The 26,448-nt window shown below is 52.2% G+C and overlaps 1 protein-coding gene across 1 annotated transcript in view; it reads right to left on the reverse strand.

Annotated features, from left to right (window-relative positions):
• Positions 1–26,448, reverse strand: part of RNF123 (ring finger protein 123) — a 161,958-nt gene that overhangs the window by 97,250 nt on the left and 38,260 nt on the right. Inside the window, exons 12-14 of the mRNA XM_045024068.1 lie at positions 7,292–7,396; positions 5,990–6,115; positions 2,867–2,959 (exon numbers count right to left, since the gene is read on the reverse strand). Coding sequence (XP_044880003.1) covers positions 2,867–2,959; positions 5,990–6,115; positions 7,292–7,396 — 324 coding nt within the window. The remainder of the gene's footprint in view (positions 1–2,866; positions 2,960–5,989; positions 6,116–7,291; positions 7,397–26,448) is intronic.

The raw sequence follows: 26,448 nt of genomic DNA on the forward strand, positions 1-26,448 counted from the left end.
GAACAGGATGGAATGGGTTACTTAGGGAGGTGGTGGAATCTCCATCCTGAGAAGTTTTTAAGGCCCGGCTTGACAAAGCCCTGGCTGGGATGATTTAGTTGGTGTTGGTCCTGCTTTGAGCAAGAGGTTGGACTAGATGACCTCCTGAGGTCTCTTACAACCCTAAACTTCTATGATTCTATAGTGATACAGGAGAATCCTCCCATGCTGAACAGGACAGTTCCGAAGGCAAATATTGGGGCCAAAAGCCCCAATATGGCCAACCTGAGGTATCCTGGTTAATCCTGGTACCACCACTGCAACATCAGGGAGTCGGGTACCTGTGGCTCCTGGGCTGAGGTAAGTGAGGGAATTGTTATGGTGCCATCTATAGCCAATTATTTTATTTTATCATGTGCTGTGTGATGTTAGGATTATAGAAATATAAGATTGATCAGTAGTTAGAAGGGATAAATATGTATTAGGTATCTAAGTAAGGAGGGCTGAAATGCAAGGCCCACAGGCGGAGGGCTGTAAGATTTTAGCTTAGCCATTTTAGGCCTTAGGAGTTATGCTTGACATAAGTAACCAAAAAGAGTAACTCAATGCCATAAAATTACAGGAATAGATGTGCCAAGGGGTGATATTGCGAAAAATTAGCCATAAGTTTAATTTTAGATCACAAAACACTCTAGAGGCACATTTTTCCCTTAACCACAGGATACAGATTGTGCATCAATATTAATGAGAATAAAATTAACTATACACAACCTATAGAAAATGGGGTACAACAATATTATGAGGGGGACACAATATAAATAAGGAAAGAGAGGGTTGACACTTTCACGCACATGTGCAGGGTATGAGATATATATTATAAAAGAGGGTGCCCAGATTGGGAAAAATTGAGCTCCCTATGGGAAAACTCCAGCAGGAACCATCCCTCTACTGATGCTCAATCAATGAGAAACCTACCACACCCTAACCCTGTCTAGGAGGTTGCAAGTATGACTGTCACTATAATTTATGCATGGATATATTTAGGATTTATATATGCTTGGATAGTCATAACTTTGTGGTAACTATAATAAAATTGATAAAAGATATTGGACATTGTTCTTGTGACTGTATGGGTTACTTTCCTTTATCTTCATATATTCCTAGAAGCTCTAGATCTGAAACAAGTGGCAGAGGTAACTCTGTTGAACTTGAGATTTTAGCCACCAGAACAGAACCCATAGTGATGTCATACATCATCATCACTAAATGTACTTTAAACAACATAAAAGGTTACACGTTGGAACAATCTGATAGTCATGCTTTTGAAACTGGAGCAGCAGGCCATGGGTAACGTCCGGATCCTCAGACTCAGAGGAAGAACCAGAATCTCGTGCCAATGGAGCCGATAGAATGGGGTGTGTTACATGAACACTGCCAGAAGGTGGCAGATCAGATGCAGGGGACAGAGTTCCCTTGGTAGATAAGAGTACCAGAGCACGTAGAGACGTCATCCTTTCCAGGGTGAACAGTTCATGAGGTCCAGGAGCATCTCCAAGTCTCCCCAGAGTCAGCAGTACCAGGTCTATGGATGGGACTGGAGCTGGTAACAGGCCCTGTCTCAGGACCAGCAATTCACTAGAACCGATGCCAGGGTGTGTGGGTCCATAACCAGTACCGGCAGATCCGGCGAACAATGCAGTCTTTTGTCGGTCTTGTGGTGCTCCCCCTTGGCCGGAATTCATGGATGGCACAGTGTCTCTCTTAGATCTGGAAGGAGACTTACTTCCATGCTTATGTGCATGCTTCCGTGATTCATGGCTAGGCCCCACTGCGGGGTCCATAATACTGGAACCAGCGACATTGGATTGGGGCTCCATGGTAAGAAGTGCACTCATGGATTGTTCAGGCTGGTGTATGACCGGGGGGAGAGAGGGTGTTGGGGGTCTTGTTCCCCACTCAGGATCCAACTGCCACCCTGTGGCAACCTCCATGAGGTGCTTCTTAAGGCAGAGGGCTCTGCCTTCCCATGTGTGGCAGGGAAGGAGAGACAGTACCTGCAGCTGGCCATGGTGTGGGCATCCCCCAAACAGTACAGACAGTGTTGGTGCTCATCGTTGAGGGAGAACAAATGAGGGTAGGAAGCACAGACTTTGAATCATGGCCTCTTACTCATAATCCAATACCCAGACCTGGGTGGGGAGGATCGTTTGGTAGGAGAGGCCAAAGCGGCATCCCAAAAGAAAATTACTACCAAAAACCATGGAAGATCCTGACTTCATTCAGTACCCAGATGCAGATGCTGGGGGGTGGGGGCATTGAGGACTGTTTGGCTGAAAACCACTGGAGCAGCATCCCCAGTTATTAGCCCTATGAAACCTTGAAAAACAAAATTACACAAAACATTTGAATTCCTAATTAAAGAATAAAAACAGTTTTCCAGGAAGTGTGTCACCAAGGACAAGAGGACAGCAGAAACTCCAACTCAGACCATGCAGTGGTAAGAAGAAACTGAAGATGCAGTCAGTCCACCTTGCCCTTTATTGCCTCGGGCAAAACCACGAGGCAACACAGAGGCGCATGCGTGGACTGACAAACACTACTACTTTGAAAAAGTTCTGGCTCCAGGCGCACATGCATTACCCTCAATGGAATACAATAGGGACCATCACTGAAATGGTTTAGATGTTTTTCTGAAAGACCTGCATTAGATGTTATTTTGGGGCAGGTCCATGTTATCCAGGAAGTCAGACTAGATGAGCACAGTGGTCCCTTCTGGTGTAGAAATCTGTCCGACTCCAGACCACTCCCTGCGTTGGGACACCTGAAGCCAGGGAAGGATGAATCCTTGGCTAGTCATTGTTCTCAGGCACTCTCAGTTACCACTCACCTGTAAACCCAGGTCTGGGATGATGGGAGAGAACCTGTAAGCCCGCAGCAGGGACATCAGCAGCTGTTTGAGGCATTCATGAACCTCGTAATCCTGAGAGAGAGTAAGAGAAACACTCAATAGAAATCGACATCTGGGGGGACATTGGGAGGGCTGGTTATTTAAGAAATAACCAATCAGGACCAAGAGAGGCATCACCTCTGGCTGAACACACGGAAATGGCATTTGCCTATGCAGGAAAGAGTGGAGTCCCTTGGGTTGTATGTGACCCCATACTGCAGCCAGACACTAGTGATATGAACCAGGCATCTCACAGTACAGAGCACATGTAGGCATTACCTTCCCTCCTGGCTTTTGCTTAGTCATAACATAAGAGAGTCCTAGAGAGAGAGGGCCCAATTCTCAGATTCACACTCCTCCCCACCCCGAGATTTCCCTACACAGGAGGAACCCCGAGATGGCCAAGAGCTGGGACAGCAGCACCTACACCCCAGGGCATGCCAGGGCATTCTAACACATCAGCAGTCTGCAGCTATTGGAACCAGCCAGCAGCAGCCCTCAGGTACAAACCAGCCCGAGTCAAGGAATGCAAAGCCACCTCTGGCCCAGCATAGCCCCAATGGTGCCAGAACTGGGGGACCAGGGGGCAATGGCCCTCCCACTTTTTGAAAGCAGACTTTTCACCACAGGCCTCCCCGCTCGGCCAGGCCAGCAACTGGAATCTGGCCAGGGAGCCTGGGCTGCGTGGGGCGCCACGGACCCTCCATTTGCCTGGGGTGGGAGGGCTGAGATCAGCCCCCGGCCCGTGTCCCCGCCTCCCAGACCTTCCACCCAGGGCAGGTGGAGAATCCGTGCTGCGGAGGAGGAGATTTCACTGCAGCATCTGACCAACAGTGATGAGGGCTAGTAGCAGCCATCTGCTAGCCAGGTGCAACCACAGGGGTGGGCAAGATCCTGGAACTCCTGCAAGTCTAGGGTGCCTATATTAGAAAAAGCCCCCAAAATCGGGCCTGTCCCTATAAAATTGGGACATCTGGACACCCTATGCAAGCCTGACCCCAGCTACCCAAAAGAATCTCTTCCCTACATCTTCTGGAGAAGTTAGATCAGCAGCCAGGCTGCTTCTGCCAATTCTGGGTTTAGACCCACCAGGGTACTCTCAGAAAGGGGTTCCCAGGAGATGCCTGCCAAAGCCTAGCTCAGACACTTCCCAGGAAGGGGCACAACCTCCTGGCCTGGCTCAGCCTGGGCCACAGGATGGGTTGTATTTCATTAACCCTACTAAGAGGGCAATGGTGCGACACTAGTTGCCACTGCAGCCAATGCAATGTCATGGTCTATAACATTTCCCAGGTAGCCCCGGCCACTCCAGTGAAGGGAACTTTATAATTACAGAAGTATTACTAAACAGTGGTTATTTTCAAAGAATTTTAATCAAGAGTAACAGTTCTACTGTCACAGAAGCAGGAATTTAAATAATTAACATCGGAGTTTATTTACAGTTAGGGAAGTTAGAAAAGTCCGATTCAGAAATCGCTTTTCAGAGGTCAAGAATACCAAACTCCTTCCTCCTCTCTTCCCAGTTCCCTAGTAGCAGCTCGGCCTTTCCCTCTCCACAAGGGACGGTTGTTAACACTGAAAGGACCCACAGTATTCTTGCCAGCAAGTTAAAGAAGTATGGGCTGGATGAATGGACAGTAAGGTGGATAGAAAACTGGCTAGATGGTCGGGCTCAACGGGTAGTGATCAATGGTTCCATGTCTAGTTGGCAGCCGGTATCAAGTGGAGTGCCCCAAGGGTCGGTGCTGGGGCCGGTTTTATTCAATATCTTCATTAACGATCTGGAGGATGGTGTGGACTGCACCCTTAGCAAGTTTGCAGATGACACTAAACTGGGAGGAGTGGTTGATACGCTGGAGGATAGGGCTAGGATACAGAGGGACCTAGACAAATTAGAGGATTGGGCCAAAAGAAATATGATGAGGTTCAACAAGGACAAGTGCAGAGTCCTGCACTTAGGACGGAAGAATCCCATGCACTGCTACAGACTAGGGACCGAATGGCTGGGCAGCAGTTCTGCAGAAAAGGACCTAGGGGTTACGGTGGACGAAAAGCTGAATATGAGTCAACAGTGTGCCCTTGTTGCCAAGAAGGCTAATGGCATTTTGGGTTGTATAAGTAGGGGCATTTCCAGCAGGTCAAGGGATGTGATCATTCCCCTCTACTCAGCACTGGTGAGGCCTCATTTGGAGTACTGTGTCCAGTTTTGGGCCCCACACTACAAGAAGGATGTGGATAAATTGGAGAGAGTCCAGCGGAGGGCAACAAAAATGATTAGGGGGCTGGAGCACATGACTTATGAGGGGAGGCTGAGGGAACTGGGATTGTTTAGTCTGCAGAAGAGAAGAATGAGGGGGGATTAGATAGCTGCTTTCAACTACCTGAAAGGGGGTTCCAAAGAGAATGGATCTAGACTGTTCTCAGTGGTAGAAGATGACAGAACAAGGAGTAATGGTCTCAAGTTGCAGAGGGGGAGGTTTAGGTTGGATATTAGGAAAAACTTTTTCACTAGTAGGGTGGTGAAGAACTGGAATGGGTTACCTAGGGAGGTAGTGGAATCTCCTTCCTTAGAGGTTTTTAAGGTCAGGCTTGACAAAGCCCTGGCTGGGATGACTTAGTTGGGTTTGGTCCTGCTTTGAGCAGGGGGTTGGACTAGATGACCTCCTGAGGTCCCTTCCAACCCTGAGATTCTATGATTCTATGACCTGGTCACTGGGTTCTGGGTGGGAGGAGAAACTCACTATGGCCAGCAATTTCTAATTATAAATCTAGTTCTTCCCAGCTCCCTCCCTGCAGTCACTGTAGCCAGGGCCTGGCATGCAGTACCAGGGCACCAGATGCTGGTACTGCATTCTTAAGGGAGTGCAGCTGGCAGGCAAAGCTGCTTTGGGGGATGGTGGCAAGAAACCAACTCAGCTGTTAAACCATGCAGTGCAGAGTGCAGACAAGATGGGCAAATGAGGAAGTCCAGGACCCAACCGAGATCCTCACACCTGCCCGTTGTCACAGAGTACCAAGGGGATGCAGAGTTAAAAGAGAGGGGGAAGTGCCTGAGCAACTCACCTCCATGAGAAGCCACATGAGATCCAGTAGCTGCTGGATGAGAGGATGTGCTTCCACAGACCCTCCCTGCTCCAGAATGCTCAGCAGGAAGTTCATGAGCACATCTTCCACCAGGTACACTTTGCACTGCAAACAGAAAGCCTGTGATCAGCAGCTCTAGCCAGCAGCAGCACTAAACAGAAGCAAAGAATGGGTTCTCAGTACTAGACAGAGGGTCTAGGCTCAGGTGGAAAGCTGTAGATTTGCTGGGACAGAGTCAGGTAGGAACGGTGACTTACTGCCGCCCATGGGATATTCCTGTTACTGCAAGCTGAAGATGACATGTCTGGCAGCAATGCCCGGCTCTGTGCCACGAACAGCCCAGCCCACTCCAGGAGTACATGGAAACCATACCATTTCTGACAAGTGCCAGGCAAAAGTGGCCACAGTAGATGTGAAAGCAAGAAAGCAGAGCCCATGGAGAGCCCGACTGCCAAACTCAGGGTACAAAGGGCTCCAAAAGAGTGTGCCCTGCAGCCCATTAACCCATAGGTGCCAACTCAGTGGGTGCTCCGGGGCTGGAGCACTCACAGGAAAAAAATTGGTGTGTGCTCAGCACCCACTGGCAGCTCCCCTTAGCCCTGCCCTGCCCCCTGCTCCAGCTTACCTCCACCTCCTCCGCGAGCGTGCTGCCGCATCCTGCTTCTCCCCGCTCCCTCCCAGCGCTTGCACCACAAAACAGCAGATTCGTGGGGCAGGGAGGGAAGAGGAGGGGGAACGCAGTGCACTGGGGAAGAGGTGGGGCCGGGGCAGGGATTTGGGAAGGGATCCAATAGGTGCAGGGAGTGGCAGAGTTAGGGTGGGGACTTTCGGGATGGGGTTGGAATGGAGGCAGGGCCAGGGGCGGGGATGGGGTGGAGTCAGGGCGGGGGGCACAGGCACCCACCGGCGCCAGAGAAAGTTGCTGCCTATGCATTAACCCCCTGCAATGCAGGGCAAATCTCACCCCTAACACCACCACTCTGCAGTTCATTGACCAGACAGCAAGCACACACCCTGGTCAACACAAAGCCTCCACACTCGCTCTGCAACATCACTCCCTCAGTCAGGCTGTAGCGGGAGCTGCCACCCCATGGGAGAGGGGCCATTCATGACTTGGGACTACCTGACAAATAACTCTAGGCCTGTGAATTCTCCAATACCAGAGTATGTCATCTCTCCTGCCTGAGCAGGCAAGCTATGAAAACTGAGGAGGAGTTGTGGGTCCCCCCTCCCTGCAAGCACTAGGGGGGAACACATGCAAGTCCAGCAGCCAGCACTCACCATGAGAGGGGCAAAGTGATTAAAGATGTGTGCCAGGGTGATCAGCACCGTGGGTTCTCCTTGCAGCTGCCACGTTGACGTGTCCTTCTCCACCAACTTCCCCTCCTGCAACACCAATCCCAGGAGACATAACGCTCAGAGCAACCCCAATCCCACCTGCAGCTCCATCATCAGATACATGCACGCACGTTGGAAGGAGGGGGCAGCACTCCCCACCTCTGCAGAGGACAGCAGCACATGGGACGTCCCTGAATAGATGCCCAAAGGCATGCACATCCCCCCTGCCCCACAAAAAGGCTTTCAGTAGCGACGCCATTATAGAACTCAGCACCCAAAACGCCACAGTGCCTGAAACAGCCTTTGGGGGGTGAGTTTTAGCTCAGCCAGGCCCGACACCAGATGTCAAGCAAAACCCCTTCCATAAACCTGCATCCCCAGAACAGCCTGACAGTGCACGTGGTTAGAAACAGAAATGCATGTTACTACATGCACTATATGAAACCCCCACCCTGTTCATTTTCTCCATATCCCCCTTCCCCAAAAGTGCATTTTCCCTCCTCTCTCATCATCCATGCTCAGAGGAGGTGAGAGAGAGGCCTGCAAGCCTGAGGCTCCACTCCCAGCACTGGAAGGAATTTTCCAAGATACAGACAGCTGTGAGGGTGCCAGGAGAGCTCTGAGCCCACCAGGCAGTGCTGGCTCAGCGGCTGCATCTCCACGTGCTGCCTGGTACAGCTGGGCGCCTGGCCCTCAGTTATGTTTGTTGCACCCTCTGTTGCACTCTGTCGCTCAGCTGTTGGGGAAGGGACCAATCAGGAGGCAGTGGGTGGAATGCAGGCATGGGGATGTATGTGAGCTCATTACGTCTCAGATGCTAGGACAGGGGATCTCAAACTGGGGGTCATGACCCTTCAGGGGGTTGTGAGGTTATTACATGCAGGGTCGCAAGCTGTCAGCCTCCTCCCCAAACCCCGCTTTGCCTCCAGCATTTATAATGGTGTTAAATATAAAAAAAAGTGTTTTTACTTTATAAGGGGGGGGAGGGTTCACACTCATAGGCTTGCTGTGTAAAATGGGTCACCAGTACAAAAGTTTGAGAACCACTGTGTTAGGACAAGAGAAGGCACAAGAATTTACAGGAATGGTGACTAGAGAGCACTAGCCTTTCCCACCATGCCATGGGACATGCTCAGCTCTTTGAGTTACTGCAAGTGTGGATCCCACTCACAGTGTCCATGTGCCCAGCACAGGAGCTCAGAATGTTTGCACCAGCAGTGACCAAGGGGGGGGGGGGGGAGAGGGTCGTACACACACCCTGCATGGCCTCACATGCCCATTCCCACGTCATTAAGGGCACAGTAACCCCAGTTACCACTTGGTTCCTTCTAACCATCTCAGGCAGGAAGTGGGAACAAGCATATCGCTCCCTAGTAATCTTGTTACTTGGTCATTAGACCATTAATTCGTTCCTGGGTAGTAGTTAGTTTGGTTGCAGATAGTGTGCTTCTTTCTTTTTCAGTTAGTTTGTCAACAGTAGGGTTAAAAAAGCAGCAGCTTATGGAGAAGCAGAGGTGTCATTCCTCTGACCAATGCCAGCAGCAGCGGTGGCATAATATTCCCAGCCTTACTTGTGTGCTGCTGCTGGCGCCATGCAGCACTGCCTTCAGAGCTGGGTATCAGGCCAGGAGCCGCCCTCCCCTCCCCCCCGGATGCCCAGCTCTGACCGCAACAGAGAAGGATGGCAATTCCACAAACCTCCCCCTCCCAATAGCCTTGCAACCCCCTTTTGGGTCAAGACCCCCAGTCTGAGAAATGCTGACAAAAGGGCTTTCCACATGTATATTTCACCATTTTTAAATACATATTCATGGCTTGTCACAACACTGTGAAATTTAAGATTCAAATATCTGAAATCATGAAATTCAAGCTTTTTAAAATGCTATGACAGTGAAATTTACCAAAATGGACCATGAATTTGGTAGGGCCCTACCTATAGTAGAGAGCAGCATATCTGTAGTCCGTGCTCCCACATCAGCCTGGCTGAACTGTATTAATGACACTTTCAGGTGTGGCCCCTGGCCACACTATCGCTCAGCTGCAGTGCTTCTCTGTCTACCTCTCCCACAGAACCTGACTCAGCTCCCTGCTGCAACATGCACTGGGAAATTGTGAAAGGCACTCCTGGGGAATCATGGGAGAAGTCACACCCTAACAGCCCTTTGGGAAAAATCACTGAAGGAGCCGTGGTGCATGCCCTAACCGCCCAAGAGCCAACCTGCTGCCAAATGCCTGGCTGAACTAGGACAGCAGAGGGAATGGGTTAGACTGCCCCCAGGCTGGAGTGACTTAGGATGACAGGAGGGGGAACAGGAGAAGGGAGGGCAGATGGGCTAGGCTGCCATGCTTTGGAGTGAACTAGGGTAGCAGGGGATGGGGGCAGTGGTGAGCTGGAGACGGTTCGCACCGGTTCGCAGGAACCGGTTGTTACATTTAGAAGTCCTTTTAGAACCGGTCGTTCCAGGACAACCGGTTCTATAAAGGCTTTATTTAACAAAAACTCCTGCACTCCGCCGGGGCCCTAGCTCACTTCCCCTTCCTCTCCTGAATGCTCTGCCCCCCTTCTCCTCCCCCGCTTTCCACGAATCAGATGTTCGCAGGAAGCCTGAAACAAGCAGCGGGCAGGTAAACTGGGCCGTGGGGGGGGGGTGAGGGGGGGAAGGTATGGCCAGCTTAGCGGCTCCCTCCAGCCTGGCACCCCCAAGCCGAGCGCCCCCAGCCCCCGCCCAGTCCCAGCCAAGTGCCCCTGGCTCCGGCCCTGTGGCTACTTCCGGCCCAGCTCCTGGTCCCGGCCGAGCAGCCCCAGCCTGGGCCGAGTGCCCCCCCCCTGTCCTGTCCCAGCCCCAGCCGAGCGCCCCCAGCTTCGGCCCTGAGGCTCCGTCCCGGCCCCCGCGGCGCAGGCACCGGCCAGAGCCAGGGCCAGGTCCCGCGGCTCCAGCCTGGCCCCGCGGTTCCGGCGCCGGTGCTGGGGCCCAGCCCCGCAGCTGTGGCCCAGTCCACGCGGCGCCGGTGCTGGTCCCGGCGCAGTGGCTCCAGGCAGCGCCGTAAGGGGGCAGGGAGGGGGTGTTGGAAGAGGGCAGGGGAGTTTGGGGGTCGTGGGGCAGTGGGGCGGTCAGAGGGCAGGGAACAGGGGGATTGAATGGTGGCAAGGATCCTGGGGGGGCAGTCAGGAAGCAGGGGTTGGATGGGGTGGCGGGGGGCAGTCAGGGGCAGGGGTTCCAGGGGCGGTCAGGGAGAAGGGGTGGTTGGATGGGGCAGGGGTCCCGGGGGGCAATCAGGAATGAGAGGAGGGGTTGAATGGGGCACCAGGGGGTAGTCAGGGGACAGGGAAGAGGGGTGGATGGGGCAGGGGTTCCGGGGAGGCGTCAAGGAACGTGGGGAGTTGGATGGGGCAGCAGTCTGGGGGCGGGGCGGCCACGACCCCCTCGTGGGGTGAGGAGGAGGGAACCTGTTAATATTTTGGCAGCTCATCAATGGATGGGGGATAAGCTAAGACACCACGCACTGGGGAGAATAAGGATGGAGAGGATGGGCTAAGCCGCCGTGTGCAGGGGTGCCTGCTAAACCCAGGGTTGTGCGTTCAATCCTTGAGGGGGCCATTTAGGGATTTGGGGATTGGTCCTGCTTTGAGCAGGGGGTTGGACTAGATGATCTCTTGAGGTCCCTTCCAACCCTAATAATCTATGATTCTATGAACTGGAACTTTAACACATACAAGCACATGCCCTGGTTAAGCTGCACATTTCACAGAGCAGTTTAAACAAGAGTTCAGAACATGATTAGTGCTCTTTTCCCTCTCCCCCTGTGTAGGGCAGAATGGCCTTAGATAGCGTAAGGCACAGTCACTACAGAAACCAATGGTACCCAAGATGCGGAGTGAGGAGAGCACCCACAGATCCAGAGATTCCAAGGGGCCACTGTGCTCATCTAGTCTGAGCTCCTGTGTAAACCCAGGCCAGAGACCTGCCCAACAATAATTCCTAGAGCAGAGCTTTTAGAAAACCATCTAGCCTAGAGTGTAAAATTGTCAGTGATGTCAGTGTACATTGCTCCAATTATTAGTTACCCTCGCTGTTAAAGTTTACAGCTTATTTCCAGTCTGAATTTCTCTAGCTTCAGCTAGAGAAATTGGCTCATGTTAGACCTTTTTCTGCTAGATTGAGGAATCCATTAACCACTAATTGCTTTCCAGCTGGTACTTACACACTGTAATCAAGTCTGAATGGACCAAGCTATGAATCTCTCACTATAAGGCAGGTTTTCCAATCCTTTAGTCATTCTTAGGGCTCTTCTCTGACTCCTCTCCAATTTAATCAACATCCTTCTTGAATTGTGGACACCAGAACTGGACAAAGTATTCCCACAGCAGTCACACCAGTGCCAAATCCAGAGATAAAATAACCTCTCTGCTCCTACTGGAGATTCACCCATGTATGCATCCAATAATCACATTTGCCCGTCTAGCCGCAGCTTCGTGCTGGGAACTCATATTCAGCTGATTATCCACCATGACCCCCATATCTTTTGCAATATCACTGCTTCTCTGAATAGTCCCGTCCTGTAAGCTTGACCTCCCCTGCTTTGCAGAGAGTGCAGCACTTGTATCCAGCACTGGTCACACCAGAGCACACCAAGAAACTCCCCCTTCTGACCTACATTCTTGGCTCCCAGCTGTATACATTTACACTTAGCTGTGTCAGAACAGTTTGCTTGCACCCAGTTGGCTCTGTGTCAGTGACCTGTTGTGACAAAGTGGGAATTGTCCATAACATTGTATGGATGATATGCCTGCCAGGGACTTACCTGACTAGGGCTTGCTAGCTAGTGGGTGCAGAAGGGTTAAAATGAGCCTGGGGCGAAGCAGAAGGCATGAAGTTTTTGGATTACCTGTCTGGGGTGGGATGAATTGGCCATTAAAGACAGGATGAAAGCGACCCATCTCAATTGAGGGTCCAAAAGACAAATGGGAATGCCACTGGCCAGGCCATTCATACCTAGCAACCACCAACCAGAAGCAAGATTCCTCCAGCCACACCCACCTCTGCTGGGAAGCAGAGATTTGGAAAACAATGGGGAAAGGTGGCAGGTAGCTATGTTAAGAGCTGGCCTTTGTCCCTCCAAAGAGCTCTCACCTGGACTGACTTCAATGTCTGAGGCTTTTTTCTGCAGCCATATTAGGAAAGCAGCAGCCATGAGCCAAGAAGCAGAAAGTCACATCCTCACACTCCATCTAAATTACATTAAAACAATGTAATATCAGGCTATTAAGAAGGCGATCCTGTCTTAATAGCACCCAACATCACCAGATAAAGAAACAGATCTTCAAATCCTTAAAGAAAACTGTGTTTAATAGTTGTGATTATGAAATCTATACTTCTACTGTTTGGCCTTTATGGTCCCTACTTCTCTATTGTTTATCTGAATCATAGACTATCAGGGTTGAAAGGGACCTTGGGAGGTCATCTAGTCCAACCCCCTGCTCAAAGCAGGACCAATCCCCCAACAGATCTTTACCCCAGTTCCCTAAATGGCCCCCTCAAGGACTGAACTCACAACCCTGGGTTTAGCAGGCCAATGCTCAAACCACTGAGCTATCCCTCCCTTTTCTGTCTGGTTCTTTGATTTTTTTCTGTCTGTTGCATAATTAATTTTACAAGATTTAAATCAACCAAGGTGGTGGGGTCTGATTGGTTAAAGAATTATTTCACAGTATGTTAGGATTGGTCAAAGAATTATCTCGTAATATTTTAGTAAAATGATTGGTTAAGGTACAGCTAAGCAGGACTCAAATTTCACAATATAAACTGGGGTCCAAAAGGAAGTTCTTTGATCTTGGGCTGTATTCTGGAATTGGTTCCAGAGCTGCCAGACCTCAACATCCTGCCAGCAGAAGCTGGAGTCCCCATATGACCTGATCCTGACTGGCCACCAAGGAAAGTTCATCTGCCTTATTAGGAGTGTTGCTTATTACACCCTGAGCTCTAGAAATGGGGTATGGATGGGTGCCTCAATTAAGAGGGTTATGCCTTGAGCCCTAGGAACAGGATAAATGTGGGGGCCCTAGAGTGTGTGGGTGACATGACAAACAAAAGAGAAGAAAAAAAAAAGAGCCAACATACATTCTACCGGCAGCTTGACTGGGTAGAGCCCTGGCTTTCAGCAGTATGGACTGTCTGAACCTTGGTTTCCCCTCTACTAGCATCAGGACTTTCATATTCTGTAGGCCAGATGACTACTAAAGCGTTACCTTGTTTTTTAAAAGGTTGTCTGGTGTCACTGCAAATACCTACAGAGAACACTGCTCCCTGAGGGGTACCATACATACCTCCCACAGGAGTCTGGCTTGGCTGGATTTGCTGCAGGGAGCCATGGAAAGAGTCAGGAATTGCTGCTGGGGGCAGAAAGCTCAGAGTTGTGGAGGCCATAGGCCTGCCCTGTAGAACTGTGTGGACCCTTGAGGTCTGGAACATTAAAGGGTCACTCCAGGCTGGGGCACAGACCAAACCCTGTGAATCTGACACACCTGTCCTCTTCGTTATTTACTACTCCCCCAATCTGCCTGCACTTCCTATCCCAACAGGTTCTAACTGAGCAAGTTTCTAAACTAGGCGAGGTAGCAAAGATTTGTGGTGTGCTTCCTATCATGACCGGGGCTAAATCCAAGTCCTGCCCTCTGTGGGAGAGCAGAAGGCCAAGGCCACCGGGGGATAAAGCAAGTGTTTCCAGCCTGGGTAATGATGAGGCAGCCTCATAAGAGTCACTGCTAGAGAAGCAGTCTCTAGCTACCCTCAGCAATGGTTATTTTCATCTCCCTCTCTTGCCTGATGCTGGATGCCAGGGATGAGAATACAGATTCTCTAAGATGTGCCCACACTGCTGCCATGAGGGGCATATCAAAAATTGGACGAGTAGAGTCGGATCATGGGATCGAGTGAGAGTTAAATATGCAAAACAGTTTCACATACATGTCTACCCCGTTATAACGCCACCCGATATAACACAAATTCGGATATAACGCGGTAAAGCAGCACTCCGAGGAGGGGGGGGGCTGCGCACACTGGCGCATCAAATCAAGTTAGATATAACACGGTTTCACCTATAACGGGGTAAGATTTTTTTGGCTCCCGAGGACAGCGTTATATCGAGGCAGAGGTGTAGTTGCAAAAATAAATAAATTCTGTGGTTATGACCATACAAGCTATAAATTCTAGTCTCCCTCAGTGGATAGCATCGATGAGAACTCTCACCGCTGAAAGCTGTGATACAAGAAATATTTTGTTGGTGAGAGACAAGCTTTTGAGCTTCAAAGAATTTCTTTAAGTCTGGAAAAGGTAACCAAAGTATCACAACTAAATACAAGATGGAACAGATTGTTAAAGCATAAGAGATTAACACAATGCAAGAAACTACTTAAAATGAACAGGGCAATTAATATCCTTGCAGTCATGGGACAAAAGGAGGATTACAAGGTTACAAACTTTTGTAATGAGACAAAGCCAGACTCTCTGGTGAGCCCATGATTTTTAGGCCATGTCTATGCTACACAAGTTACATTGGTATAAAGCCATGGCAATTAGTGTATAGTTTGTGCATGTGCATACTCAGCAGGAGTGTTGTGTCAAGGCACTATGTGATGCACTATGGGCAGGTATCCCAGTGTGCAATCAACCACTGTCTAACAGTCTTTTGGGAAGTTTTGGCAATGCATACTGGAGCAGGAAAGAATCGTGCAGGGATGACTGCGAAAAGACGGTTACTCACCGTAGTAACTGTTGTTCTTCGAGATGTGTTGCTCCTATCCATTCCATGTAGGTGTGCGCGCCGCGCGTGCAAGGCTCTTCAGAACATTTTTACCCTAGCAACTCCGGCGGGCCGGCTGGGCGCCCCCTGGAGTGGCGCCGCTATGGCGCTGAATATATACCCCAGCCGGCCCGTCCGCTCCTCAGTTCCTTCTTGCCGGCTACTCCGACAGTGGGGAAGGAGGGCGGGTCTGGAATGGATAGGAGCAATACATCTCGAAGAACAACAGTTACTACGGTGAGTAACCGTCTTTTCTTCTTCAAGTGATTGCTCCTATGCATTCCAGTTAGGTGATTCCCAAGCCTTACCTAGGCGGTGGGGTCAGAGTGAGACTAGGCAGAGTGTAAGACTTTTGAGCCGAAGGCTGCATCGTCTCTGGATTGCTGCACCAACGCGTAGTGGGAAGCGAAGGTGTGGACAGAAGACCAGGTGAGGCCGCTCTACAGATGTCCTGGATGGGGACATGGGCCAGGAAGGCGGCCGACGAGGCGTGCGCTCTCGTCGAGTGAGCGGTGAGGCGGCATGGTGGCACGCGAGCAAGCTCGTAGCATGTCCGGATACATGCCGTTACCCAGGAGGAAATCCGCTGCGAGGAGACCGGCTCGCCTTTCATGCGGTCGGCAACTGCTACAAACAGCTGTGGCGAACGCCGGAAGGGCTTCGTGCGCTCGATATAAAAAGCCAGAGCCCTGCGGACGTCCAGGGTGTGAAGCTGCTGCTTGCGAGGTGAGGCGTGCGGCTTCGGGAAGAAGACCGGGAGGAAGATCTCCTGATTGAGGTGAAAGGCCGACACCACCTTAGGGAGGAAGGCCGGGTGTGGTCGAAGCTGCACCTTGTCTCTGTGGAATACGGTGTATGGTGGGCTAACCGTTAATGCACGGAGCTCAGAAACTCGTCTTGCCGATGTAATTGCGACTAGGAAGGCTGTCTTCCAGGAGAGGTAGAGCAGAGAGCATGTGGCCAGAGGCTCGAAGGGCGGTCCCATAAGCTTGGCCAGAACGAGGTTTAAATCCCAGGTCGGGGTAGGACGCCGCACCGGCGGATACAAGCGGTCCAGGCCTTTAAGGAAGCGGGAAACCATCTGGTTGGAGAAGATGGACCGACCTCCCATGGATGGACGAAAGGTGGACACTGCTGCCAGGTGCACCTTCAAGGAGGAGACCGCAAGACCTTGCTCCTTAAGGTACCAGAGGTAGTCCAGGATTGTAGGGATAGGGACTACGAAGGGATTGAGGCCGCGTTGATCACACCAGAGCGCAAAACGCTTCCATTTTGCGAGGTAGGTGGAGCGAGTGGAAGGCTTTCTGCTCTGTAGCAGGACTTGCTGTACTGCCGCCGAACAGTCCCTCTCTGCGTGGGTCAACCACGCAGGCACCAAGCTGTAAGATGAAGGGACTGCAGGTTCGGATGGCGGAGTCTGCCGAAGTCCTGCGTGATGAGGTCCGGCCATAACGGAAGGGGAATGGGATCCCGAACGGAGAGCTCGAGCAGCAGGGTGTACCAGTGCTGCCTCGGCCAGGCCGGAGCGACAAGTATGACGTGGGCCCTGTCCCTCCGAAGCTTGAGTAGCACTCGGTGTACGAGCGGGAACGGACGGAAGGCATAGAGGAGATGATCCGTCCAGGAGCAGAGGAATGCGTCCGACAGGGAGCCTGGGGAGTGACCCTGGTATGAACAAAACAGATGGCACTTCCTGTTCTCCTTGGAGGCAAACAGGTCTATCTGGGGAAACCCCCACCTCCGGAAAATTGTGTGCACCACATCCGGACGAAGAGACAACTCGTGGGAGAGGAACGATCTGCTGAGGTGGTCGGCCAGCGTGTTCTGCACTCCTGGAAGAAAGGACGCTTCCAGGCGAATCGAGTGGGTCACGCAGAAGTCCCACAGGAGCATGGCTTCTTTGCAGAGCACGGAGGAGTGGGCTCCGCCCTGCTTGTTCACGTAGAACATCGCCGTCGTGTTGTCCGTGAACACTGCCACGCAGCGGTCTTGCAGACGGGCACGGAAGGCGAGACACGCCAAGTGGATCGCTCGCAGCTCCCGGACGTTGATGTGGAGGGAGAGCTCTTGGGGCAACCAGAGACCCTGTGTGTGAAGATCGCCCAAGTGAGCCCCCCATCCCAACGCTGAGGCATCCGTGGTCAGTGTGACGGATGGACGAGAAGGACGGAACGCGACTCCTGCACACACGACCTCTGGGTCCAGCCACCAGCTGAGCGAATCGAGGGTAGGCTTCGTGACCGTGACTACCATGCCTATGGAGTCGCGGTGCGGGCGGTACACTGACGCTAGCCAGGATTGAAATGGGCGAAGGCGCAGTCTCGCGTAGGCGGTGACAAACGTGCAGGATGCCATGTGACCCAGGAGGCGTAGGCAGGACCGAACTGTTGTAGTGGGAAAGGTGTGCAGGTCTCGGATGATGGAGACCATCATCTGGTGCCGAGGTCGAGGGAGGCAAGCCCTGGCTACCGTGGAGTCGAGGACCGCTCCGATGAACTCCACTCTCTGCGATGGAGTCAACGAGGACTTTTCGGCATTGACGAGAAGGCCCAGTACCCAAAACAGGGATAGTATTTCGGACATTTGATCTGCTACCAGTTGTCGGGATGGTCCGCGAACCAGCCAGTCGTCGAGATACGGGTAGACGTGAACACGATGACGGTGGAGGTCTGCAGCAACTACTGCCATGCACTTGGTGAAGACCCTCGGCGCAGTGGACAGGCCGAAGGGTAGTACCGCAAACTGGTAGTGCGCACTGTTGACCACGAAACGCAGGTAGCGTCGATGGGGAGGGTAGATCGCGATATGGAAGTACGCGTCCTTCATATCGAGGGAGGCAAACCAGTCTCCCGGATCCAGGGAGGGGATAATGGACCCCAGGGTTACCATGCGAAATTTGAGCTTGACCAGGTACTTGTTGCACTCCCGGAGGTCCAGTATAGGCCTGAGACCTCCTTTCGCCTTGGGGATGAGAAAATAACGGGAATAGAATCCCCTGCCCCGCATATCGTGCGGCACCTCCTCTATGGCACCCAAGCTCAGAGTCTCGACCTCTTGTAGGAGAAATTGCTCGTGAGAGGGGTCCCTGAAGAGGGACGGGGAGGGTGGGTGGGAGGGTGGGGGCGAAATAAACTGAAGGCAATACCCGTGCTGGACAGTATGAAGTACCCAGCTGTCTGTCGTTATTCGGGACCACGCTGGGAGGAAGTGAGAAAGGCGGTTGCAAAATAAACGGGAAGGATCCGGGGAAGAGACTGATGGGCTGTCCTCGGGCGTCCCGTCAAAACGCCTGCTTGGGCCCTTGCGGGGCCTTAGACGACGGCTGGGCCTGGTTGCGCCTGCTGCCGGATGGCCTACGGCGGTTTAGACCATTTAGCCGACTATTATACGACCGCGATCTGGCCTGGGTAAAAGGCTGGTAGGGCTATTGTTGCCGGAATGAGCGCCTCTGGGTAGCCGGTGTGTGCATACCCAGAGTGCGAATAGCGATACGACCATCCTTGAGGGTCTGAATCCTGGAGTCCGTTTTCTCCGAGAACAGACCGTGAGTCTCAAAGAGGAGGTCCTGTAGGGTATATTGCACCTCCGGCGGCAAGGTGGAGGACTGCAGCCAGGAGATGCGCCGCATGGTCACTCCTGAGGCCAAAATTCTGGCCCCTGAGTCCGCCAAGTCCAGAGCAGCCTGGATGGAGGACCGGGAGGCTTTTCTGCCCTCTTCGACGAGAGCGGAGAACTCCTGTCAGGAAGCCGTCGGGATCAGCTCCGAGAACTTAGTTAGGGACACGAAAATGTCAAAGATGTAACAAGCTAGGAGGGCCAACTGGTTGGCAATCCGGAGCTGGAGACCCCCCGCCGAATACAGCTTTCGGCCCAACAGGTCCATGCGCCTGGCTTCCTTGGACTTTGGCGCCGGGGCTGGCTGTCCATGCCTCTCGCGGTCATTAACAGACTGCACGACGAGGGAGTCTGGAGTGGGGTGGGTGTACAAATACTCGTATCCGGTGGGGGAGACTGAGTATTTTCGTTCGACATCCCATGCGGTAGGAGGGACGGACGCCGGTGACTGCCAGATGGTAGTGGCATTTTTCTGAATAGTCCGGATAAACGGGAGGGCCACCCGCAACGGGGCCTCGGCTCCGATCACGTTGGTCACCGGGTCTTCGTCCTCCAGGACCTCCGCCACTGGGAGGTCAATAGCCTTCGCCACCCTGCGAAGAAGGTCCTGGTGGGCCCGCAAGTCAATCGGAGGAGGGTCCGCCGTAGAGGCCCCCGCCACCGCCTCATCCGGTGAGGAAGATGAGGATAGAGTCTGGACCACCACATCTGCCGGTGGTTGCTCAGGGGGGTGGGAAGCTGTATCGTGCCCCGGATGCTCTGCGGGACCAGGCGGCGACAGGGCCTCACCCGGTGGTGATGGGGAAGGCCTGCTCACTGTGGCTTCTGGCACCCTGTGTTCAGCACCCGCGGGACGCGGGGGGGAAAGGGAGCCCTTGGGGCTCATGGTAGGCCCAGGGGACCCAAAAAACCCACTGCTGTGGTCCAAGGTCTGGTTCTGGGTGCCAGCCCGGAGATCTCTCCCGCTGCCCGCCTGAGAGGCGACTGACGGCTGACGCGAAGGCCACGGGGGGGCAGAGGCACGGATGGAGTGCACCGTGGAAGGTGGCAGTTTGTCCCCGGACGGTGCCGAGGATTGGTGCCGACCGTCGCAGTGCCAGGATGGAGATCGGGACCGTCGATTGCCTCGGTACCGGGAGCATGACCGCGACCTCGATCGACGGTGACGGAAGCGGCTTCGGGAGTCACGGTGCCGAGAACGGTACCGGGAGCCAGACCTCCTACGGTACCGTCGGTCCGGTGACTGGGACCGTGAGCGTCGCCGGGAGCGCGACTGGTACCGCGATGCTGAGCGGTACCGGGACTGCGACCGGTGCCGAGACGGGGAGCGGTACCGAGACGTTGATCGGTGCCGGGATCGGCGTGACGAAGACCATTTCCTGGATCGGGACCGGGTCCGAGACTTGGAGCGCCGTCTATCCCGTCTGTCAGGGGTCGGGGGCCGCATCATTGCCGGCTTGCCCACCGACTGAACAGCCCGCACCGGCGGTGCCGGGGGCCGGAGGCTCGGTGCCTCTGTGAGCTCGATAAGCTTTCTCGCCGTCGAGAAGGTCTCGGGCATGGATGGGAGATGCAGCTCGACCGCGGTTGGCACCGGGGAGCAGGGAGGTACCGGACTCGACGGCTCTTGAGGTGCCGGAGTCAACGGAACCGTGCACGGCTTGTGCACCACCACAGCCGGTGCCAGAGGTGCCGGTGATGGCTGGGTAGGCTGTCCCGAAGCAGGAGGCTTAGAAGCCGAGTGCGCCATCTTCTGCTTCCTCGGTGGAGAGAGGGAACGGTGCCGGGACGTCGGTGCCGTCTGCGAAGATCGAGCAGTGTCGGTACCGGGGCGGCTCGGTGCCGCTGGTGCGCTGTGCGCCGAGGACGATTTCGGTGCCGCCGGGGACGGCGCGGGAGGCTGAAGTGCCACCTCCGTAAGGAGCTGCTTGAGGCGAGAGTACCGCTCCTTTCTGGTGCGCGGCTTAAACGCCGTGCAGATCGGGCACTTATCTGTCCTGTGAGATTCCCCGAGGCAGGAGTCGTGCGGGTCGCCAACGGGCATGTGCCGCTGGCAAGCTGCACAGGGCTTAAACCCCGGTGCCTTGGGCATGAGCCCACACCGGTTGTGGAAGAAGAGGGGCTAACCCCTCTAATTCCCTTATTATACTATAACTAACTAAACTTATTCAACTAATCTAACAACTAAACTAAGTTAACCAACTATGTACACTGAAGAAATGGAGAAAGGCTAGGGCTGTGGAGGTAAGAGAGCACTCCACTGTTCCAACTGGCCGTCACGGGCGGTAAGAAGGAACTGAGGAGCGGACGGGCCGGCTGGGGTATATATTCAGCGCCATAGCGGCGCCACTCCAGGGGGCGCCCAGCCGGCCCGCCGGAGTTGCTAGGGTAAAAATGTTCAGAAGAGCCGTGCACGCACGGCGCGCACACCTAACTGGAATGCATAGGAGCAATCACTCGAAGAAGAACAAGGGGTTAACTTCACAGCTTGCAACTGTCTCCACCACATAATATCATCTATATCCCATAATTTTTGCATTTGTTTTAAAAATCCTATGAACCTATGCAGCCCTCCTCGCAGTCCGGTATCTGACAGCAGTATGGAGCCTGCCCAGCTCTGCACTATTGTCACAAGGATTGCAAGTATAGGATGAACTATCCTCTGGCATTTCCAGAGCCACAAGAACCATCAAATCAGTGGAGAACACCCTGCTTGGAAGATGGATTGCCAATTCAAGGTGGTAGGTGCAGTTCAGAGAGGAGCTACAGATGATGGAGTGCTGTTTCTGGGCCCAAGGAATGAGCACTGACTGATGGGATCACATCATCATGCAGACTTGGGATGACAAGGAGTGGCTGGAGAGCACTGAAAGGTGCTACCTGGCCCTGCTGTTTGGGTGCTTGTTAGGAATTGTATGCTGCTTCGTGCACATCTTATTAATTTTGCAGCATTTGCTGTACATTTGATTATTACAGTTTTTGTCACTGATCTGACAAGCTGTGTCCCGCTGTACAGTAACAAGTGGGTGCTTTCAGAACTGCTAGGCAGGCTGTAAGCATATTTTGTGAACTTATGAAGAGGAATTATTTTCCAGACCGGATTTTATTCGGTCACAAACCCAGTGTAAAGAAATCTGTGCCATTTAAAAGCAAATACACTAAAAACTTAATTAATGGAACAAAACTTAAAGAGAAAGAACATTCATGTCCATTTTACCTACACCTACAGCAACTGTGGCTATCACAGGTCAGTGCACATGAAGCCGAGGTTGTCCTTAATGTCTCTCAGGGTGGAGTCGTAGGGTAGGGATGCAGCCCCTGATGTCATGTGGAACATTGAGGGGGATGTCAGGAGGTGCTGCAGTGGAGTTCTCCATTGACCGCAAAGGGAGACGAGCCCCGGATTATTGAACCTGTATGTCTACAAAAGTCTGCAGCACCTATATTTGCTGCAAAAGAAGCCCACTGCATCCTGGTACATCTCCCTCTCCTTTTCCTGGTGGGACTCCTGGGCCTTTCCTTTCTTCTCCAGGCTGTCTGCAGTGTTCACACTCCAGGCCCTGTGCTCACACTCTGATGCAGCACTGGCTTGCAGGATCTCATTGAACATGCCATTCCGGATCCTCCTTTCCCCTCACCTGGCTCAGGTGTCCTGCAGGCATGGAGTGGGAACCCCACAAGGCCGCAACGGCAGCAGAGAGAGATAACACACCCAAGTACCACTGTTGATATAGTCCCAATGGAAAATGAACGTTAAGATTCAGAACTCCCTTCTCTTGCTCCCCTAAAGCTTTAAAACAAGACATGTCTGTGTAAATTGACACTTCTGCTTTGGAGTGCTTGTGCATGACCACCCACTCAGCACCAGCCATGGTGAGTACGGCTCGCAAGGGGTGAGCGAAATGCAGAGGGAACTGCTTGGCTCCATGAAACCAAGTACAGGGCAATGGCATTCAATACTGGCAGTTTTCCAGACACAATAGTGATTTTAGCAGATCTCTCACTCCTGAGCTAACAAAAGGCACAAAGCACAGCTGCTGTTGGCATCATGAAGCCACCCAGAACTGGATACAATCATAGAAGATTAGGGTTGGAAGAGACCTTAGGAGGTCATCTAGTCCAACCCTCTACTCAAAGCAGGACCAACCAAACGAAAACATCCCAGCCACAGCTTTGTCAAGCCAGACCTTAAAAACCTCTAAGGAAGGAGATTCCACCACCTCCCTAGGTAAGCCATTCCAGTGCTTCACCACCCTCCTAGTGAAATAATTTTTCCTAATATCCAACCTAGATCTCCGCCACTGCAACTTGAGACCATTGCTCCTTGTTCTGTCATCTGCCAACATTGAGAACAGCCGAGTTTGGAACCCCACTTCAGGTAGTTGAAGGCTGCTATAAAATCCCCCCCAGTCTTCTCTCCTGCAGACTAAATAAGCCCAGTTCCCTCAGTCTCTCCTCATAAGTCATGTGCCCCAGCCCCCTAATCATTTTCACTGCCCTCCGCTGGATTCTCTCCAATTTGTCCACATCCTTTCTGTAGCAGGGAGCCCAAAACTGGACACAATACCCCAGATGTGGCCTCGCCAGTGCCAAATAGAGGGGAATAATCATTTCCCTCGATCTGCTGGCAATGCTCCTACTAATGAAGCCCAATATGCCATTAACCTTCTTGGCAACAAGGGCACACTGTTGACTCACATCCAGCTTCTTGGCCACTGTAATCCCCAGATCATTTTCTGCAGAACTGCTGCTTAGCCAGTCAGTCCACAGCCGGCAGCTGTGCATGGGATTCTTTTGTCCTAAGTGCAGGACTCTGCTCTTGTCCTTGTTGAGCCTCATCAGATCTCTTTTGGCCCAATCCTTCAATTTGTCTAGGTCACTCTGGACCGTATCCCTACCCTCAAACATATCTACCTCTCCCCCGAGCTTAGTGTCATCCACGAACTTGCTGAGGGTGTAATCCAGTGGTTCTCAAACTTTTGTACCCGTGACCCCTTTCACATAGCAAGCCCCTGACTGCAACCCACCTTATAAATTAAAAACACTTTAAAATGTATTTAACACCATTATAAATGCTGGAGGCAAAGCGGGATTTGGAATGGAGGCTGACAACTCATGACCCCCATATAACCACCTCACAATCCCCTGAGAGGTCCCAACCCCCAGTTTGAGAACCCCTGGTGTAATCCATCCCATCATCCAAATCATTTCATGAAGATGCTGAACAAAACCAGCTCCAGGATAGACCCCTGGGGCACTTCGCTTGATACCGGCTGCCAACTAGACATCGAACCGTTGATCACTACCAGTTGAGCCCAATGATCTAGCCAGCTTTCTATCCACCTTATAGTCCATTCATCCAATCCATACTTTAACTTGCTGGCAAGAATACTGTGGGAGACTATCAAAAGCTTTGCTAAAGTCAAGGTATATCACGTCCGCTGCTTTCCCCATATCCACAGAGCCAGTTATCTCACCACTGAAGGCAATCAGGTTGGTCAGGCATGACTTGCCCTTGGTGGAACCATGCTGACTGTTCCTGATCACCTTCCTCTCCTCCAACTGCTTCAAAATGGATTCCTTGAGGACCTGCTCCATGATTTTTCCAGGGACTGAGGTGAGGCTGACCAGTCTGTAGTTCCCCGGATTCTCCTTCTTCCCTTCTTTAAAGATGGGCACTACATTAGCCTTTTTCCAATCGTCCAGAACCTCCCCCGAGATCACCACATTTTCAAATATAATGGCCAATGGCTCTGCAATCACATCAGCCAAGTCCCTCAGCACCCTCAGATGCATTAGATCTGGCCCCATGGACTTATGCATGTCCAGCTTTTCTAAATAGTCCTTAACCTGTTCTCTCACCACTGAGGGCTGCTCGCCTCCTCTCCATACTGTGCTGCCCAGTGCAGTAGTCTGGGAGCTGACCTGTTCTGTGAAGACTGAGGCAAATAAAGCATTCAGACTTCAGCTTTTTCCACATCATCTGTCACTAGGTTGCCTCCTCCATTCGGTAACGGTCCCACACTTTCCCTGACCTTCTTCTTCTTGCTAACATACCTGTAGAAACCCTTATTACCCTTCACATCCCTTGCTAGCTGCAACTCCAATTGTGCTTTGGCCTTCCAGATTACACCCCTGCATGCTCGAGCAATATTTTTATATTCCTCCTTAGTCATCTGTCCAAGTTTCCATTTCTTGCAAGATTCCTTTTTGTGTTTAAGCTCACCGAAGATTTCTCCGTTAAGTCAAGCTGGTTGCCTGACATATTTGCTATTCTTTCTGCACATTGGAATGGTTTGTTCCTGCACCCTCAATAAGGCTACTTTAAAATAAAGCCAGTTCCCCTGAATTCCTTTCCACCTCATATTAGCCTCCCTGGGGATCCTGTCCATCAGTTCCCTGAGGGAGTCAGTCTGCTTTTCTGAAGTCCAGAGTCCATATTCTGCTACTCTCCTTTCTTCATTTTGTCAGGATCCTGAACTCTACCATCTCATGGGCACTGCTGCCCAGGTTGCCACCCACTTCTACTTCCCCTACAAATTTCGCCTTGTTTGTGAGCAGCAGGTCAAGAGGCGCACAGCCCCTAGTTGGTTCCTCCAGAACTTGCATCAGGAAGTTGTCCCAAACACTCTCCAAAAACTCTATGGATTGTCTGTGCACTGCTGTATTGCTCTCTCAGCAGATGTCAGGGTGACAGAAGTCCCCCATGAGAACCAGGGCCTGTGATTTGGAAACTTCTGTTAGTTGTCCAAAGAAAGCATTGTCTACCTCATCCTCCTGATCTGGTGGCCTATAGCAGACTCCACCACGACATCACCCTTGTTGCTCTTGCCTCTAAACTTAACCCAAAGCCTCTCAACAGGCTTTTCTGCAGTTTCATACTGGAGCTCTGAGCAATCATACTGCTCTCTTACATACAGTGCAACTCCTCTACCTTTTCTCCCGGGCCTGTCCTTCCTGAACAGATTATACCCATCCATGACAGTGCTCCACTCATGTGGGTTACCCCACCAAGTCTCTGTTATTCCAATCATGTCATAGTTCCTTGACTGTGCCAAGACTTCTAGTTCTTCCTGCTTGTTTCCCAGGCTTCTTGCGTTCATGTACAGGCACCTAACAGAACTAGCCGACTGCCCTACTTTCTCAGTATGAATCAGGAGGCCTCCCCTGTTGCACCCTCCTCCTTGTTTTCCTCCTGGTATCCCACCTCCCCACTTACCTGAGGGCTTAGGTCTCCATCCCCCGGCAAACCTACTTTAAAGCCCTCCTCACCAGGTTAGCAAGCCTGCCTGCGAAGATGCTCTTCCCTCTCTTCATTAGATGGATGCCATCTCTTCCTAGCAATCCTTCTTCCTGGAACATTCCATGGTCCGAGAATCCAAAGCCTTCTCTCCGACACCACCTGTTTAACCATGCATTTACTTCCACAATTTGATGGTCCATACCTGGGCCTTTTCCTTCAACAGCAAGGATGGACAAGAAACGACTTGCACCTCAAACTCCTTTATCCTTCTTCCCAGAGCCACGTAGTCTGCAGTGATCCACTCAAGATCATGCTTGGCAGTATCATTGGTGCCCACATGGAGAAGTAGGAAGGAGTAGCGGTCAGAGGGCTTGATCAAGTCTCAGGAGACACTCCATCACATCCTGATTTCTAGCTCCAGGCAAGCAGCACACTTCAAGTT

The sequence above is a fragment of the Mauremys mutica genome, chromosome 7 (assembly GCF_020497125.1).
Source record: "Mauremys mutica isolate MM-2020 ecotype Southern chromosome 7, ASM2049712v1, whole genome shotgun sequence".
Taxonomy (NCBI): Eukaryota; Metazoa; Chordata; order Testudines; family Geoemydidae; genus Mauremys; species Mauremys mutica.